General features: G+C 44.1%; 1 protein-coding gene and 2 long non-coding RNA genes across 7 annotated transcripts; 2 read left to right on the top strand and 1 right to left on the bottom strand.

The window, feature by feature from the left end:
- The first annotated feature begins 1,372 nt into the window (after nucleotides 1-1,372).
- On the top strand, nucleotides 1,373-5,445 carry LOC127333730 (COP9 signalosome complex subunit 7). Of its 3 annotated transcripts, none has more exons than XM_051360159.2 (9): nucleotides 1,373-1,679; nucleotides 1,826-1,901; nucleotides 2,532-2,620; nucleotides 3,053-3,142; nucleotides 3,632-3,676; nucleotides 3,775-3,845; nucleotides 4,357-4,489; nucleotides 4,761-4,866; nucleotides 5,165-5,445. In XM_051360159.2, the coding sequence occupies exons 1-8, from the start codon at nucleotides 1,512-1,514 to the stop codon at nucleotides 4,830-4,832; spliced, it is 744 nt and encodes a 247-aa protein (XP_051216119.1). In that variant the 5' UTR covers nucleotides 1,373-1,511; the 3' UTR covers nucleotides 4,833-4,866; nucleotides 5,165-5,445. The 3 variants fall into 3 exon arrangements, with proteins under 3 accessions (XP_051216119.1, XP_051216118.1, XP_051216117.1); XM_051360158.2 differs by having other exon boundaries at nucleotides 1,374-1,679; nucleotides 4,758-4,866; XM_051360157.1 differs by having other exon boundaries at nucleotides 1,380-1,679; nucleotides 4,778-4,866.
- A 5,880-nt stretch (nucleotides 5,446-11,325) lies between these two features.
- Nucleotides 11,326-16,190, bottom strand: LOC127333731 (uncharacterized). Of its 3 annotated transcripts, XR_011751816.1 has the most exons (4): nucleotides 13,447-16,190; nucleotides 12,691-12,904; nucleotides 12,311-12,410; nucleotides 11,326-11,585 (listed from the first exon to the last, which is right to left on the bottom strand). It is a non-coding gene; the product is annotated as an uncharacterized lncRNA (long non-coding RNA). The 3 variants fall into 3 exon arrangements; XR_007871479.2 differs by having other exon boundaries at nucleotides 12,311-12,600; nucleotides 12,691-16,190; XR_007871477.2 differs by having other exon boundaries at nucleotides 12,691-16,190.
- Nucleotides 16,191-16,319: 129 nt separating this feature from the next.
- On the top strand, nucleotides 16,320-18,796 carry LOC127333732 (uncharacterized). The gene is made up of 3 exons (XR_007871482.2): nucleotides 16,320-16,702; nucleotides 16,781-16,995; nucleotides 17,438-18,796. It is a non-coding gene; the product is annotated as an uncharacterized lncRNA (long non-coding RNA).
- The last annotated feature ends 713 nt before the right edge of the window (nucleotides 18,797-19,509 follow it).

Here is a 19,509-nt window from a genome sequence, read left to right as displayed (position 1 = left end):
ACCCTAACTAATTTCCCACTCTCCCTTCACGCATCGCCGCTCTCTCTCCTTTTCTCCCTCTCTTTCCCCAATTCCCAGCTCGTCTCCTCCTTCGGTTCACACCTTGCCCCGACCTGGCGCCCTCGCCCTCGCTGACCCGAGCGCCCACTTCTGCGCCACCTCGTACCCGCCTCCTCACCCTCGCCGACAGCCTCGCCTCCGCGTCACCTCGCCCTTGCCGGTAGCCCCGCCTCCGTGCTACCTTGCCCTCGCCGGCTTGAGCGCCCACCTCATTGAGTTCCATGTGCCCTGCCTCAACTGTGTTGTTGCCCTTCTTCCTATGCCGTGCTCCGACCCTGCCATTGCCTTCCACGTGCCCTGCCCCGACCCATTGACCTCATCCGCCTCTTCCTATACGCCAAGACACCGAGATGTAGAGCAGCCACTAAAACACCAAGAACACAAATTATTCAAAAAAAAAATCGCGAAAAAATTGTGCCAATTTTCAAAAATATACTATGGCGAGCAAAAAGTGTTGCGCCACGGATAACCTTTTTTCTAGTAGTGTGAACTCAGAATAAGGTCCTCCCTAACCTATCCTTGTTTCGCGGTGCGCCTAGCACCGCCGGAGGGCGTGCGGGACTGTCTTTGTGACATATCTTCTGAGATCCTATTTGTGTGATTGCAAGTTTGGTCTTTTCGGTCTATGGTTCTTGGAGGGACAAGGGCTGCGACATCTTTGGCTCGCTTTAGTGCCTGTAGTTTTTTGCTACTCCCTCCATCACAGTATACACGACGTCTCTCCAAAACCATGCATTTTCAGAATTGGAGCTGTTTATAAGGCGCAGAGAATTGATTAGGCAATTAATGGGGGCGTTTGTAGAGCAATTAGCCCGCAGGTTTAGCTCTTTCCTTTTACTTTCCGCTGTGTGCATGCAAGTGTGAACATGCTCAAGAAGGAAGGAGAGAAAAACCCGCTGGAATCGGTCTCCACCTCTACATGCGATGGAACATCTCGTTAATTGACTGGGGGTTACTAGGCGCTAATTTCTCGCGTAATTAGGCGTAGCTCACTAACTACCGAACCTAATCCCACGTCTTGCGCCCAGGATAAACAGTCAATCAGTTTCCACCTTGGTCCTAGAGATTTTGGAGAGGCGCCGTGTATACTGTGATGGAGGGAGTAGGTTATCCAAAGATTTCATTTATAATTTTTATTACTTTCAGAGCTTCTAGATTGGTGACTTTTTCAGAAAAAAAAACTTAGAGCGAGCATTTTCGGAAAATTATAAAAAGGAAAGTTCGCCACGGCAGCATAACGCGGCGCAAGCGACCCACACATACGCGGCAACCTGGGGGACACCGGCACCGAGCCGAATCCACCCCGGAAACAAAAATCCAACCAAAACCCCACCCAGAGCCAAAAGCCCAAAAGCCAGACGAGAGCAATACAACAGCAGGGAGGCGAAACCAACCGCAGACAGAGATCCCCGGAACCCTAACCCTACTAGCCCCTCCCGTCGCCGGCTGCGATGGCGATGGACGCGGAGCGGCGGCAGGCGGAGCTGATCGGCCAATTCTCCGCGCAGGCGGCGGCGCTCTCCTCGGCTCCCCAGCTGGCGGCGCTCGTGCTCGAGGCCACCTCCCACCCGGCGCTCTTCGCCTTCTCCGAGCTCCTCACCCTCCCCGCCCTCTCCAAGGTAACCGCCGCTTTGCCGGTGCTCTCCGCGCCGCAGCCGCCGCGGCGGGAGTTTGGAGTTAGGGTTTTACCAGTTCCCGGCCGACGGGGTTTTCTGATTTCGATCTAATGTGACGCGCTGTGTCTGTTTCGCGTTCGTCGTTTCAGCTCGCTGGCACGCAGTACGCCTCTTCTCTGGACCTGCTCCGCCTCTTCGCCTATGGCACCCTCAAGGACTACAAGAGTAAGGCACACACACACCCCTCTGTTTTTTCGTGCCTACATGATACATTGCCGTTCGGATTAGCGTAACGCGTCGTTTGTGTATGCCTATCTGTGCTTTGTGGCTCATTGCCTGATCTGGCATGTGTTTTAGTACACCCTACGAATTTTGACATTTGCCCTGAACCCTAGTGAACAATGATAGGACATCTTTTTTGGGGGAACTTTGGATCCAGCGAATTGTACTCATTTAGTCGATGCCGTTAATGCTTTGCTGCTCAATTGAATTGATATAAATAAATAGGCACATGTTTGGGTGTAGTGGCCATTGCAGATGATTTTCCAAATCTTGTATTTCGTGGAGAACGTGAACATTCCAATGCTTAAAAGTTATACTTCAGTTGGGGTAATCATTTTGCCTTTTTATGCATCTGTATGATCAGTGTGCCTGGCCTTGTGAGGTTATTGCAGGCATGAACCCGTTTCTGCCTTTAGGCTTCTGACCTAGTTTAGTTTTGCTTTTGGTTAGTACAACTTTGTTTCATCCATCATTGCTATTCTTATGCTTTGTATTTTGTGGTACTGGTGTCTTACTGGTAAGTGTGAGATATGAAAATTATTGTCTGAACGACTATTTTTAATGTAATTGCAGGTAATTCTAGCACCCTCCCTGCATTGTTGCCTGAGCAAGCCAGGAAGCTGAAGCAACTCAGTGTGCTAACCTTGGCTGAGTCAACCAAGGTACGCATTTTGGCCAATCTTGTCTGATATGCACAGTGTTTCCGTGTAGCTCCCCTTTCGTTGTTCAAAAACTGAAGGTTGAAAAACTTGCTTGTAATCACGTGAGCAGTTAGTTACAGTGCCGTACTCTCATTAAGATGACATGTTTGTTGCTTGAATCTTCTATTGTGTCTTAGTTATAGTTGTAAATAGTGTGTATAATTTTGTTGGAGAGCCCAAGTCTAGTAAAGTTTAATGGTCATTTTTCTTCGATATTTGACAATCAATTGCCATTTAATCAATGTTACAAATTTTGTGGATTATATTTTTTTGTGTGTGATTCAGTGTATTATGTATTAATTATGTACCTTATAGTCTGTCCTATGTTTCCGTATTTCCGCATAGATAATCATAAACATAGTCACTTTGTTTATTTGTCATTCCTTTCTTTAGGTACTACCATATGATCAGCTCATGCAAGAGTTGGACGTTTCCAATGTAAGAGAACTTGAAGATTTCCTCATCAATGAATGCATGTACTCGGTGAGTTCTTGTCCTCCCTTTCACATTATCCACTTATAAAGTTATAAATGCCTATATACTCCCATACTTTGTATTCATTAGCAAGAAATGCCTCATTTGAAATATTCGTTTACCATTTACCTGGTATTTATTAAATTTGGGAGATTAGGGCTGTAATATTTGTAAGGTATGTGGTGGTGTTGTTTAGGGTATATCTGACGGGTGACCAACATTCCACCCTATGAAAAATTTGGTATTTGCTTGTACGGTTGTCAATAAATACTTGCGAAGTCTAGTTCATTTTTCTTGCCAACTTTGACCAACTCATTGGGCAACAAAACCTTGATCAACATTTTGGTTTGCCATTTTTTTTGTAGAGCAAGCTTGGGCTCAAGCCTAACATAGCCTTAGTTCTAACTCTTTACTTTAGGAACATTTGTGTCTATCTTGTTTCCAAATTTTTTTTTGGTTTCTTGGCTTCAATTTGTAATGCTTTGAATGTTTCCTAAGGGTATTGTCAAAGGAAAATTGGATCAGCTGCGGCGGTGCTTTGAGGTAAGAATATGGAGCCTAGATACAGCGCAATCATTCATGAATTCATTCTTCATCTTGCAAGTGATCTTTCCTTTCTTTATTGTTTTTATGCATTTCAGGTGCAATTTGCAGCTGGAAGGGACCTTACACCTGGTCAGCTAAACAACATGATAGAAACCTTGTCGGACTGGTCTGTATCTATTCAACAAATGTTTCTACACTTTCATCTCCATCTGTCCCAATAAATGTGGATCTTTTCATATTATTTTGAGTAACCTTTTGTATAGATTGTAATTGCCAATTTAAATTCTGAAGCTGTAGTAGCATATATATCTAGTCATGGGACTATTCTTTATAAGTTGAGAAAATGTGGCATGCTTTCTACAAGCTGATTTGATTAACAAACTGAAAAGTCAAACTTTTATGTGTTATATAATTCATTGCTTTACTTTCTGACTGGATGCATGTGCATTTTTGTTTCTACATAGCGTTTGGTCTTGCTTATATGCAAGTGCTGCTTGCTGAATCAGTATATGTTTTGGTGCTGACTATTTGCTTTGCACTTCTCATCTAGCAACTAGAAATATGTTAATACGTTCTTGGTTTTGTCACCATTGCTCATTATGAGGTGACTAGCTCAAGGGGGTAGACAGAAGTATATTATTATCTACCAATTGTGACGCAAATGTTTATACTCACAGGTTGGGAACATCAGATAGTTTACTACACCAAATTCAGGAGAAAATCAAGTGGGCTGACACAACGAGTGAATTGAACAAGAAACACCAGAAAGAATTTGAAGACAGAGTGGAAGAAGCCAAAAAGTCAATCAAGGTCAGTTGGATGAAATTGAAAGTTCGCACTCTGTTTAGTTAAGTAGACATTGAATTAAAAATGAACAAATATTCACACTTGTAGTTAGGATAGAGCCCTTTACATATATTTTTAGGATAATAATTGTGGGTTATATGCATTGTTCTGTGTCCTTTTACCTGATCATTTCCGGTTCTGATTTTAGTTACCAACTCTTGAATGTTCATATGGTAGCAACTAATCTTATTAAATAGTGGATTGCCGGACCATGTTTCTTACTTGATGGCAGAAGTTGAACAATGTAAGCAGGCAGACATTGACTTACGGGGGCATGACGACTTTCTCTCAGAATCTGGAGGAATGATGGATTTTGAAGAGGACCGCATCCGACCAAAAAGGTATTATATGGTCGCTTAGTATTGTTGCATCAGTCCTGTATTATCTTGCTATTTTGGCTAGTGTAGCAATTGGATTATACTACTATTTATAAGACATGGGGCATTGTATACTGTCTCTGCACAAGCTGCCAACAACAGCTAAGTTATATGGAATTGTATTTTTTAGTGAAATCTGTGGATAACTGACCGTAGTTTTGCTCCAGTCGGTTATCTTGTATCGCCTACACTTTTCCATCTTATTAGAATTGCATACCACTGTGAAAAATTGATTATGTTGGTATATAATCTTGTATTTCAGGAGGCGACAACCAATGGCATAGTTTCACTGAAGTTTTCACCCATGTCCCTGCTTGCAGAAGTGCGGATGCTGTTCTTTGAGACATTTTGTCACCGGAGTTTAGGAGCGTCAATTAGGGTGCTTCCCTTGAAGCCAGTCTCTGTTGAGAAAACGCTCGTTTTTGGTATGAGATGTTACAAGGAGATGATTTATCGCCACATTTATTTAGTAGCACAAAAGGCAGGTGGGTGTGACTTAACGCTGTAAAGATTATGATCCTTAAAATTATTATTTGGTGACTTGCTCGCTCAGGTTCTCATGGAGTTTGGTCTCCGACTCGTGAGGTGTTATGACATCGTAGCCTCCTCAACTGTGCCTTTGTGCTATTGAAGGTTTCGTTTGATGCGCTGATTTTTAGCGTTTTTCGAGCAGTGCGTGCCCGTGTTTTACCGATTCTCCAGCAGTCGCCTAGCGTCAAACTATATATTTGATAATGACCTTGCATGCCCACGTTTTGGTCGTGTTGTCACCTTAGATGCCTGACTGTTTCAAAAAGTTTGAGAAGGGGCTCACAGCAATTGCAGGGTTATATAGAGCAAAATATATTGGAAGCAAAGAGTACAATCGATAGGTAAAACTACTCGCTCACACGAATGAACTCATATTGGTGGTATGACTCTCCTGTAGTCTTTAGTTTTTTTTTAAACAAGACTACCATTTTCATCAATTAAGAAGATGATAGATGGCTGGTTAATTAGCGGGAAAGGGGAAACCAGGCTAAGACCGCAACACCCCCTTGTCAACCGTCATGGCGTTTTTTATCTATTTTTAGTCATAGCTATATGTGACTATAAATTATAGACATCCTTCATACAACAGCAAAAATTGTGTCTGTAAGCCGTCAGTAAGAAGCCTACAGACTGTCTGTAACTTTACAGACAGCCTCCTTCTCTCTCCTCATTCTCTTTCCTCCACATCAGCAAAATCAACTATAACTACCTCTTACAGATAGCTGAGTCATCACCATTGTACATGCCCTTAAACTGTAGTCTTGCCGGTAAGCTTTTAACTAAATGGGTTGACTTAAGTTTCTGACGGGACAAGATAATCTGGTTTTATAACTAGAGACAACCTTGGAAATAGCTAGTGGAACGTGGGTGTAGGCGCACCTGTTTATTCAAAACTTGAAAAAAAAGCCATTTAAAAGTTCCAAAAAAATTAAAATATTTTTGCATGCACATGTTATGTTATACTTACTCGTCAATTCTCAATCAAAAATATGATTCTATGTGGTCTACATAAAAATGATAGAATGTGCAAATGATACTAATGATTAGATTTGTTGGTCAAAGAAAACACATTTTAAATTTTCTCTTTTTTTGTGTAGGCCACATATGGTGGTATTTTCACTTAAGAATTGGCACGACTAAGTATCAAGATAATATGTACATACAAAATTTTATTTTAAAGTTTTCTAAAACTTGTAAATATATTTTATTTCTATTTTTAAAATGTGTGTGCCCAAACCCTTGCCCACCAAATCCATGTCGCAGAAAACTTCCCATACCTGCTGTGAAAAGGGTTCAACTTGGCTCAACGAACTGGACAGCTCACAATTGGTCCCTGCTTTAGCTACAGATGATGCGAGGCTATTTTTTCCAGATGGATGATATAACGCTTGTTGGGTTGGAAAGTACTACCTCTGTACCGTTTTAATCGGCATCCGTACGTACCTGTTTGCTTCTCAAGTGCACTACTCTGCGTCGATTAAAGAGGAACCGAGGGAGTAACTTTGAAGGAGTTGCCTGGCAGAGCACTAAGGTGTAGGTTACGCATACACAAGTGGACACGTTCTCCGTCACAATCACACTGGCATTTGAGGGAGGCGATCCGTGGTCACTCACCACGGTGTATGGGCCCACACAGGAGGATCGTAAGTGCAGCTTCCTTGATGAACTGAGGAACATTCGTGCGTCCCTGGATGGTAGATGGGCAATTACTGGAGATTTCAACCTCATCTTCGAGGCTGCGGACAAAAACAACATCAATCTGCATAGAAGAATGATGGGGAGATTTAGAAGGTGACTAAGGGCATCTCCAACCGAGCGACCCAAACGGACGTGCTGGGCCATCCGTTTGGACCGTTTGGGTGGTCGAGCGGACGCGCGGACGGAGTCCCGCGTCCGCGTGTCCGTTTGGGTTGCGCAGTGCGCCCAACGCTCTAGAAATGGGTCGTGGCGCCCTATGGTATGTTTTTGCTTGTAAATTCACTATAAACGTTAAATAAATTATAGAAAATATAAAAAATAGTTCAAATGCTCAAAATTTATTACACAGTACATTGTCCACGTAATCAATGATAAAGTATTATTCAAATAAAATGTAGAAACGTTACAAATGCTTTAGGCTTCGAGATTTCCTTCATCATTGTTGCCTACATGCTGCCACACGTGCTCGATCAAACCAGCCTGCAGCTGGTTGTGTACAGCTAGATCTCGAATTTCATGGTGTGCATGAAGAATGTCCTAGAATGATGCCAGACCACCTTGAGGAGTAACCAACTCTCCTTGGTCCTCCCAGTCATTATCAAAAAGTGAATCATCCCGCTCTACCTCAACAATCATGTTATGCATTATTACACAAGCAGTCATCACCTCCCACAGAGTTTGCACATCCCAGGCTCTGGCAGGGTGTCTGACGATAGCCCAACGAGCTTGGAGGATGCCAAACGCCCGCTCGACATCTTTCCGGGCTGCCTCTTGCTCTTTGGCAAACCTTGCCTCCTGCTCTGAGTTGGGTTTTCGGATTGTCTTCACGAGTGTAGCCCAAGGTGGATAGATACCATCAGCAAGGTAGTACCCCTTGGTGTAGTGGTGGCCATTGATCTCAAAATCCACATCAGACTGACCGTACGCTAGCCTATCAAACACCGGAGAGCGCTGCAGCACATTGATGTCATTGTGCGAGCCAGCCATTCCGAAAAATGAGTGCCAAATCCATGTATCCAGTGAAGCAACAACTTCAAGAATGACTGTGTACCCCTCAGAATGACCGCTGTATGCCCCTGCCAACCAAAGGGGCAGTTCTTCCACTCCCAATGCATGCAGTCTATGCTGCCAACCATCCCAGGAAACCCCTTGTAAGCGTTGATTGACAACAGACGAGATGTGTCCTCTGCATTTGGTTGCCGGAGGTACTGTTCTCCGAACGAACCGATCACTGCTCTGCAGAATCTGTACATCGCTTCCAAGCCGGTAGACTCACTCATGCGTGTACTCATCTACGAAATCACCGGCAACGCCACATGCGAGCATCCTAATCGCTGCCGTGCATTTCTGGCACGAAGAGAGGCCTACCTTGCCGATTGCATCCACTTTCGCGCAGAAGTAGTCGTCGTAGAGCTTGACGCCATCCATTATCCGGTGGAACAACGGTCTGGACATCCGAAAACGACGGCGAAACATGGCCGGCGTGAACAATGCCTTGGGTTGGAAGTAGTTGGTGAAGAGCTGGTCGTGGCCGCGTTCTCTTTTGCGGTCCAAGGCAGCCGCGCGCCCCGGCAAGGACCCCCGGTGCACGGGGATCTGCGAGACAATGTGCTCGTGGATGATCAGCGCAGCCTCCGTGAAAAATTCGTCGTCTGATGACGTGTCAATGAAGTTCTTGAAGAAGTAGTCGTCGTCGCTGTCCACCATGATCTACAGATGAAAAGGGACAAATATTAGTACGCCCATTTCATCGAACACCTCGCAGGCGGAGGCCATCCAATGCGTCCGTAGGGACCTGCAGGCCATGGCCGTCTCGGCCGACTTGCGGTCTGGAAACACGGTGCACGAGAGATCACCTCTGGCGGCAACGGCGCACCTGCGAACAACGGTAGGTCTCGCGACGGTGAGAGGGCAACAGCGACGGCGACGGCGTCCTCCGACTCTGCTACGACGCGGCGAAAGCAGCGCGGGGCCGCGACCTATGCTTCTGCCCCGCTTGCCAGCGTCTCGACGATGGTGGCCGGCATCGACGCCGCTCCCAAATCGCCGATCCTTGGCTCACGGCGGAGCGGCGGGAGATGTGTGCGAGGGGTTTGTGTTTTTGGAGACAGATAGGCGGGCCAAGGGCGGACAAGGGGAGGACGCGAGCGACCAACCTTCTGCGTCCGTGGCCACGCAAACTCGTCCCAGATTTGGGCCGGGTTTGGGTCGTCCCGGACGTCGCGGCCATCCGTTTTAGGGATGGGTCCGCGCGCTGGGCCGCGTTTTTGTCCGGCTCGACCCATCCGGACGCGCGGGCGTGAAATGGGTCGCCCCGTTGAAGATGCCCTAAGGCCTTGTTCGGTAAAGGTGGTTTGACCGGGTTTTTGTGTTTAATCCCTCCCAGCGTACGTTAAATCCACTTGAAATCACGCCAGGAGCATTCGGTAGATAGGTTTTGAGGTGGATTAGCTCCAATGACCCCCGGGAAACACACCGGATCACGGTGTAAATAAAACGCTGACACCCCCTCGCGTTTTTTTTATTGTTGGCGCACACTCAGCCAACAGCTCAATTTTCCCTCGCTACAGCGCGACGTTCATTCCTCTGTATTGTATAGAACGAAGTCAAACCATAGAACATGAGCAAACTAACGGGGCGCTCGTGATTAAATTTGTTCGGTTACACCCCACCTTTCCCACCTACTCCTAAGGATTAACAACTGATTCAGCTGAAAACACATCAATCCACGCCACAATCACCCAAAACACTTAATATGAAACACGGTAATCCAAGTCCGCCGAACAAGGCCTAAATGATCAGGAACTAAAGGAACAAGATCTCATCGGCAGGAGGTATACATGGAGTAATGAACGGCAGTCCCCAACGATGGAAAAACTTGACAGTCTGTTCCGCGGATTGAGAGGAAGGATACCTGGACTGTTTGATGCAGGCATTGCCATCATCTCTCTGTGCTACCATGCTCTCCATAAATGTCTCTTATCAGAGGAAGTCGAGATTTCACTTCCAATCTTTCTGGCCGGCTATCGACAGTTTCCAGGAGGCTGTCGCGGCTGTGTGGTTTGCAGTCGAGGAGCACCATGATGCGTTTGTGGATCTGAGTAACAGGCTGCGAGCCACCGCCCGATCCTTAACGAGGTGGAGTTAGCGGAGACTGGGCAATATCAAAGAGCAAATCCTCATGGCAAACAAGGTTATCCTCCAGCTAGACATGGACATGGACCAACGTCAACTCAATCAAGAAGAGAGGTGGTTGCGGGGGCAGCTCAAAAAGAAGATCCTAGGTTTGGCGTCCCTAGAGCGAACGATTGCGAGGCAATCTAGGATTCTTTAGCTCGAGAGAGTGATGCCAATACTGCATTTTTTCACTTGCATGCTAGTGCACGGAAGATGAGGAACCATATCTTCAGGCTTTGGAGGAATGGTGTATGTAACATCCCAATTTTCACAAATAGGATGTTAATAAATCATGCACATAAGTATAGGCATTGTTTTATTTGATTGCATTTGGATTTATTGAATGTTCTGAAAACTTTTAAATTATTCGAGAGCGAGGGAATAAAATGATTTCCCAAAGGTTTGCAAAGAAAATGTATTTATAAATTTTCATTTAAGTTGTAAACAAGTTTCCCTAAGCCCTATATACATATTTTGATTTTACAGAATTTCCCTGGTTTTTTTCGGAATAAAAGTTGAGGCTAAAAACCTTGTCAAATCATAAATACAAAGGAAAGATACAGAAATAAAGTTTTTACCTGCACCTAAACTACTCTCACGTACGCATGGTGGACACCATGTCTTGGCTGCACCGAATCGAGCTAGCGAGCCAGCCGCATCGGACCCTTTTCTCCCTATTCTTTCTTACTAGATGGACCTAGCGCGCTCTGCGGCGCCCCTTCGTTAGTAGCGTTTAAATTATGCCACCTAGCTTTGTTTTGTCGGCACGTACACAATTTTCTGCCTCGTTCACTGGATTTTGTCTTTAGGTATACTATACAATGCGTTTACATAATCCAGTGAAAAATATATAATATGATGCAATGAACAAATTCATATTTTGGTTTTCGCTAACGCTCCACCAGGGGTGTTCATTTTCAAGATGTTAGGCTTCTTCTTTTCCGTTCCTAATTTGGGAAAGAAAAGTCATTTTTTTTTCTTTGCTTGTAGGAATATTTAGAACATCTGAACAAAGAATGAAAGAAGGTACAACTTTTTTTGAACCAAGACGCACAAACGAACGGCTGTTTCATGCCTATCCTATCAGTTCCATGTCTTTTGTTGATATATATTTTCTATCTTAGCGAAATAAGTTTTTTCTTGGGCGAACCAAAAATTCAGCTGAAACGCGATCTGCATGTGGTAGCTTGTAGGAATCCATGTCAATGTGTCATCTATGGTGCCAATAATTGCTTTTGCGAGAGCATCATCATCCATCTCGATCCATCTCCAGTTCCCTGAGGAAGTTGGCAGTCCCAAATTTTGATCAATCTTTGATTCCAAATCTTGAACTCTTACAAATACTCAAGATAACCGGCAATAGCAACAAATACATCATGTGGCCAATATATCAAGAGGAACGCCAGTGTCACACATAGATTTGTAATTAATGAGAAATGTGAAATCCAAAACAAAATATCCAGTGGATCAAATATACGTAATAGCTACCAGTGGTCTCCTAAATTTGCAGAAACTATATTCTTATAAATAAAATAGAAGCAAAAACAATTCAATGTAATCAAGTACATTAATTTGCAAACCCAGGTGATTCTCTAGTTCTGTACCCAAGTAACTGAACAATTCCTTACTAAACTGGTATATTACTGCATATTACTGATAGCTAGTTTGGGCTTTGACCTTGGGTATACTACGACGTGTCAAGATAAAAACCAGAGCTGAACCGTTAAATGTTTACTCTTTTAGCAGCAACCCAACTGACATGTGAAGAAAACACCAAACTGAACATTCTAATTTAGGATTTAGTAGACATGGACGCTGGTGCTCATTGGTAGAATACATCAAAGCACACTACTTGCTTAATTATAGTTTGGAGTTTGGACATGATACAGAGAGTTCCACTGAACAATCAAGCACGAAGATGACAATATGAATTTCTCTAAGATATTCAGTATTAGAAATATTTCCTAGAAGATTAGATTCGATAAAATACAGGAATGCATACCTTCCAGTTACATTGTTGATCTCATGTGACACAAGCACTGGTGCTCAGTTCTAATGGCAGTATTGCATGTCCCCTCATTCACATATAAACAAGGGAGAAACTTCAAAAGGCATACGCAAATTAATGATGATACTTTATTTAATGTAGAAATTCAGACTTCAGAATAGGGATCAGGGATTGTGAAGTGATTATTACATTTTAGAGTTCAGAATAGACATATGAGGCTTCCAATTATTCTCAAGATATCTCAGCTAGGCTACAACACATTATAAAAATGTCACATGTCTGGGCTGCAATGCAGTAAAATATCAGCTCGTAATCAAAAAAGGATTCTAGCAAACAAATTTAGTAAACATGATCAGCTGCAAACTGAACTTTACCTTGTCGCCCGGATGATAGACTCGGGTGAACTGAAGTAAAGTCCTTCCGCGAGAGCGACACATGATCGAGAAGACGAAGAGAAACACAAGGCCACCAGATCATCACATGAGCACAAGGTCAGCTAAAGGAAGGATGAAAGGGCTATGAAATATTGTTCCTTGTGATCACCTCCTATCTCTTTTCCGCCGTACATACAGGGTTAACCATCAACATCTGAAAGCAATTAAGTACATTACTCCAACCACCATGCATGTACACCAACTAAGACAACAACCCACATCATGTAAACCAGATGAGGATACAAATAGTAGAAAAAATGATGATATATCATGGTCACTTTGAACATTATAGAATGGGTGTTGTGGTTTCTCCATAGGTGTTGTATTAGTTCAAATAACACAAAAATAGAATGTATATAAATTAATGTCATGATGAATGTTACAAACTTTGTTATGTACAATTTACATTGCACTCAAACTCTAATGTCATGATGAATGTTAAAAACTCTGCTATGTACAATTTACATTGCACTCAACTCCAGTTTGGACAGTCAGGTGAGCATGTGCATCTAGTTCATTTTGTTCAATCTTTCTCATCAAGAATTTCTACAAACAATTGGTGTGTACGCCTGGCACTTGAAGTATCACAGATTTATTTTGTACAATATTTCTCATCGGGCATTGGTGTGCACACTTGACACCTACGATAGCAAAGCTGTTACAAAGATGCAACTGAACAAAAAAACATGTAGTTACCTATTCAACATCTTAAGTGGAACCAAATTGTTGGGAGAAACATGAGGAGGAGACAGCGGCACCGGCGAATAACAACCTCCCTATAGAATTCTACGAAAATCAGTAGTAATTGATCAAATTTAATTGTATGTGACATTTTGACATCCACAATATTGTGCCTTTTTGTTTTGCTGTAATGGAAAATACACGAAAAGTCAGAAGTATGTGGACCATCAATTAAGATGTAGAACATAAAATTTACACAGAAATATATGCTCAAGCATCATCACAACTTGCTGCCATGCACTCCTGGCCACTGAAAACAACTATGAAGTGATGCAGCATGTAAAAGAACGAAAGGTCTGCTGGTAAAAAGTAAAGTAACCAGAAGAAAAGAGAAAGGGGAAACTTGTGCATAATTCTGAGAAGAAAATGGAAAGGTCAAATATAGATTTTTCCATTTGAGAAATGGGAGGAGCTAAATAAAGCACATTAATTAGTCTGAAACTCAATATCGTGTCGGTGATTTAATAATTATTATTAGTATCTCAAACCTGCAAGAATGTTCTGTAAAGAAAATATCCTTAGCTCAAGTAATTCAACTCAGTGTACCAAAAAGTAACAAAATGCAAAGAGGACTTGAAATTATGAAGTTACTAATTTTTACAGCTGAACAGAGAAACCTTATAGGGAACCTACATTTAACACGACAATGGATTCTTCTAAAATCTAGTTTGCTTGTACTCTACAACTCTAGCTAGCAGTTATTCCATATCCAGTACTTACTCATCTCTGCTCTCGTAACTGGTTTTCTACTAATTACCTAAATTACCTCATACAATGCATGTCCTTTGGGGCGTTTTCCTACTTTCATGCAATTAATTTAAAATACTTCCACCTTGGATTTACTATTGAATTCAAACAGGTTACTATGTACACCCTTCCATAAAAAAAGAGAAAAGCAACTCTATACTGGAATATTTGGAATTTGTGCCCATGAGGACTACCCATAATATGCTCGAAGAAACCATGCACTGACATGTGAGGCTCTTGGTGTTCAAATAGAAAAAATAGCTAAATAATAACCAAGCGCTTTGTTGGGACAGTAAAAGCCAGATTGTAGAACATCTAAATCCATATCATTCAAAATGCCATTACTTACCTACTTGGTAGTGCAATGTAATGTACATTATTTACCTAGAAATTCCTTTCGGGATGATGGAGCTGCAGTTATGCTATTTGGTTCTCCACTGTTTGTGGTGAGTTAATCCTATCAACATTGCGACGTCTGTCCAAGATTCCTTAGTTGGATCCATCTCTATTGAGGAACAGACAGTTTCATATTAACAGCTATAAACTGAAAAGTGTTTTATGACATAGAGATGCCTATTGCAGTGTTTGCTACACCATATATTGAGTGAAACTCTGGTATTTCAGATATAAGAAAGCAAAAAAGGAGTCTGGCTAAATTTTAGATTACTGACTGGCAGTTTCTGAAGTTCCCTAGCTGTGTTAGCTTTCATGTTGCATTATTTTCTCTTTCTCATTTTTCTGCTCCCCTCCTCCTTGCAATATCTGGATATAATCTCATGAATCTTTGTGGCTAACTTTTTTGTTATAATGCAAATTCAGATACGGGCCTTCCCTCCTGACCTAGCCAAAAAAAGGAGCACATCCATCGAGTAATCCCAAAAAAACACGGAAGAACCCCACTGGTCGTGAACTCGTCCCCAATCGCCGCCAAAACAATATACAACCTAGAGACCTCAATCAAATGCAGAAAGGAGGAACCATAACTAATCATATAATCCAAACACCATGGCCTCACCCAATGAAGAATCCAGAGCATAGTAAAGGTGATGTGTTAGTTCGAATCCAAACGGTAACAACCACCAAATATAACATCAACGGTCGACATAGTCCATTGAGTAGTTGAAACGCACACGCACAACAGCTGCCAGTCAAATTCCCTCCCCGACAGAGAACAATAGATTCTCAAAGTACATGGAACTAAATGCAGCATGCAGTTTGGTTTCAGTCATTGGAAACCCAAACTCCTCAACCAAAATCAAGGTCTGATTGCAGGCGGCAACATTTAGCAGCACCATCCTACCTAAATCGCAAAACTACCAAACAAACATCCAGCAGAGCAAGCCCTCCACAGGCAAAAGCACACGACGAACAGAACGCCGGCAGGACGGCCCTGTATCCAGGCCGAAGGAATTCGATCCCAAAGCACGCACCATGCAGCCCAAGGGTGACCATACGTGCCGACCAGTCCAACAAAACAAATTCCAAACACCCCTAAATCAATGAATCTACAACAATACACACAGACCAGGCGCGAATCGGCCTCAATCCCAACCGGCAGCCACACGCACGCCCATCACAGATCCACGGCACACACGTCCCTCCAGCGAAACCTCCCACGATCCACTTCACCGGAGCCACCACCACAGCAACAGGAGGATAAAAGGCAGAACAAAGAGGGGGAGGAAACAAACCAGAGCGGAGAAGCCCGAAGGAGACAGCCGAATATGGCGGCACCCAACAGCCGCCCGCACCGACGCAGCTCAGCCGGCGAAGAAGAGGAGCACCACCACCACGCATGAAGAAGAAAAGGAAGATGCAGACATGGAGTGCCCGGTCAAAATAGCAGCGAACCGACCCCGCGATGAGCAGCTTCCATCGGCACCGACCTAGCTTTGAGGGCTTGCGAAACCACAGACGCTACCTCTCCTTCAGGGTGGGGCCAACGATAGCGACTGGTGGAACGCCCACACGCGCGCGCAACCCTGGGAGCTTAGTGCTCTTTAGGGATTCTTTCTATCTTACCGAACATAGTAGCTGGTCCACATGTCAGCAGGCAGCTCATGGAACGGTCACAGAGTGCATCATGTTTCGTCTTCAACCTCCTGCCCGCCGCCGCGTTTCTCCCGGCGAGGACGCGCGCTCCTCCCGCAACCCCCGCGCGTCCAGGTGAGGTGCACCTGGGGAAGGTGAACTTCCGCCGCCTTATCCTCAGCGCCCGAGGCCTATCCCTCTCCCTCCGCATCGCTATCTCCCGAGAAACCACCGCGAGTACATCGGCCGCCGCCGCTCAATCCGCCTTGGTCGCTCGTCCCCTGGGCCTATATAAGAGACCCCCGAGACCTCCTTGACCTCCACAACACCACGCCCCACTCCCATCTCCCCTCGGGCTCCCAGTAGCCCGAATTTTGTCGAGGAGCCGCCACCGTCTTCTCCGACGCCGGCGACGATTTCCGTCGCTGTAAAGGTTGCCTCGCCGTTCTAACGCCTCCCTGGTCGTTTCCGCGTCCTTCCACGCCTCCCTAATGCCCTCTTTCTTCCATAGGAGCTCGGAAGCATCCGCGGCAACGGGAGACGAACACGCCGGCGCTGCGGATGTTGCTCTCGTCGCTTTCCAACCTCGCCGGAACCAGCTGACCACCGGTGGAGCTCCGTCACGTCTACAAGCATCGCCTCCAAGCCTCGCCCAAACCATCCGACGTCTGCAGCTCCGTTTCCGTCCACGACCGGAGTTGCAAAATCCCTTGCCGGACACACATCGTAAGCACATCCACGTATTCCCTTGTCTTTTCTTTTTCTTTGTTTCTGTTTTTAGTTTCAGCCTAGTTCAGATCATAGACGTTGGCCTAGTGTAGATTCCTGTAACTCTGCACGAGTAGATACTGATAGCCTGAACCCAAATTTCTGCAGTAGCTTCATAAACTAAAATACTTCTTATTTTTTTTAAATTTACTAACTTCACTTTTCAAACTAAATAAAGTTGTTTTAGCTCGAACTTAAGTTGGAAGCTATTTTGTCCGTACCAACATAGCCGCGAACCTCTTTTCGACCATTCTCCGTCCTAAGCCTAAACTAATGAAAGGACTAAAATTTTGGATAATAAAATCTACTGCAGTAATAATTTTGTAGAGTTTTCATTGCATGTTTCAAGTTGGTTCTTTTACTCCGATGGTTGTTTACGAGATGTTTTACTTTACGTTAGATTGTCCGGACTGCGAGGGCGATACTCAGGAAGAAGTAGGAGGTCACTGCTGCTGCTCAGGCAAGTTACATCTACATGTCTATCCTATTTATTTTTGCTATGCTATTTTGATTATAAAAGTAGGAATGCATGGGATAGTTTTATTTTGTTAGCCAAGTATTTTTAGAAATGACGATGTTTTATATAGTTATGTCCTATGGTAGAAATAAGCCGTAGGAATTATCATCCACTTTGTAACCTTAGGTAAATGTATGCTAGATTAAGTTCTAGTAAAGTTTTGAACTATATAGTTATGCTTAGTCATGCTAAAATAAAATCCGTTGGGGGGTTCAAATGAAATAGTGATTACAAAATAGAAATGGTTTGTGAAATGTGTTTACCAAATTAAAATGTAAAATTATTTCGTCCTGGGCGGAGTGGTATGATGGGTCATCGCGTGTGGAGCTGTGTGCTCAAATTGGTTGGGTCCGCCGCCCAGGGACCCCTAAAAGAACAAATTCATGTTTAGAATTGCTCAGTTGTTTCGTGCAACCACATGTCATATGGGCTCTGGCTTGGTTGATTATCTTGTGGAAACCTACTTAAGGACCGTCATCGGTATGAGACTTTGTGTCTATTTTGGAGCGGGCGTGCCTGGAAATAAGTAGTTAGCCATTTGGGAAAGACCTCGGCATAACTTTCGGGTTGTGCCATGTGGTGAAAGTGTGCAACCCCTGCAGGGTGTAGAACTAATCAATTAGCCGTGCCCACGGTTACGGGCGAAGCTGAGTAACCTTTACCTGAAGATGTCTCTTCTCAACTTTGTCTTTCTAAACATAAATTAAATTTCAAACCCTATGTCCGTGTGTCGTTCATAGGTGGGATTTTGGGGAAAGCCCTGTGTTCGTGTGTCGCTCACGGGTACTTTCATCTAGGCTAGTTGGACTGTGTGACCTCTAGTCATATATTACTTGATAAAATTGTTTATTAAAGATAGGACGAGTTAGAACTTTGGAAATATTAAAATGTGGTTTATTGATGTAAAATATTGTTTTGCGCAAATGTTAAACCCTATAGCCATTTCCTTTGATATCCCTAAGCATGTAGAAATAGGTATATTATTGCATTGGTGTAACTTGCCACACATTCAAAGTGTTGACCACTCTCGTGGCTGCAATGTCTCATGTTGCAGGTTGTTCCGATGACGAGTGAGATATGATGTTAGGGTCACGATGCTCCAGTCGATTGCCTGTGGCACATTTGCTGGATTCGCCGCTTTATTTGTCTTCCGCTGTTCATTTTGGCCTACGGGCATTTATGTAATAAATAACTATGTATCGGATTTGATGCGTTGTAATAATGATATAACTGTGATATTTATCTCGTGAATGTGCGTACTAGCAAATCCTTGGGACTAGTACAGTGGATGCACATAGACTCCGGATCTCTCCAGGTTCGGGTCGCCACAGTGTAACTGTGACGGTTGATTTCCTGGGATCTACTAGTCTAGATGTAACCGGTAGTGTCAACCATATGTGACTTGATCTATTGCATATGAGAGAGAACCGAGAGGGAGATGTGGGAGGGGAAGGATACCTTCTACCTTCGAGGAGGAACCTCCGGACGTCGACATGATGGCGACGGCGGTGGCGTGAGCGTGCGGTGGCGGTGGTGGCAGAGCGTCCCATCAGCACGCGCTAGAACCCTAGACCGGTAGGGATGTGGGTGGGGCGAGTAGCGCGTCGATCAACCTCGTAAACCGTGCAGCCGAACCTCCCACCTCTCTATATACCGCGACGACAGGGGCCCACCAACCGTGAACGGTTGGGCGCCCCCGATCAGGGCGCGGTCAAAGGTCACGTCGAGCCGTTGGGCTTGTACGTGGTGGAGATCAACCTAACATTCTCCCCTTTGATCTCAACTTTACTTTTAACTTTATACTTTTATTTTATTCGTTTCATTTTGGATTAGTACATAGGGCATGTTTGATCGTTACAACTCTATTGCCGATAGAATCAGACATCCATAGTACACTTTTATGTTTTGAAACAAATTATTTTACTTTTGGACCTCTTATGTTCCAGGATAGGTAA

This window comes from Lolium perenne, chromosome 2 (assembly GCF_019359855.2).
Source record: "Lolium perenne isolate Kyuss_39 chromosome 2, Kyuss_2.0, whole genome shotgun sequence".
Lineage (NCBI taxonomy): Eukaryota > Viridiplantae > Streptophyta > Magnoliopsida > Poales > Poaceae > Lolium > Lolium perenne.
The sequence above is the reverse complement of the archived record's forward strand: the minus strand, read 5'-3'. Positions and strand labels throughout refer to the sequence as shown.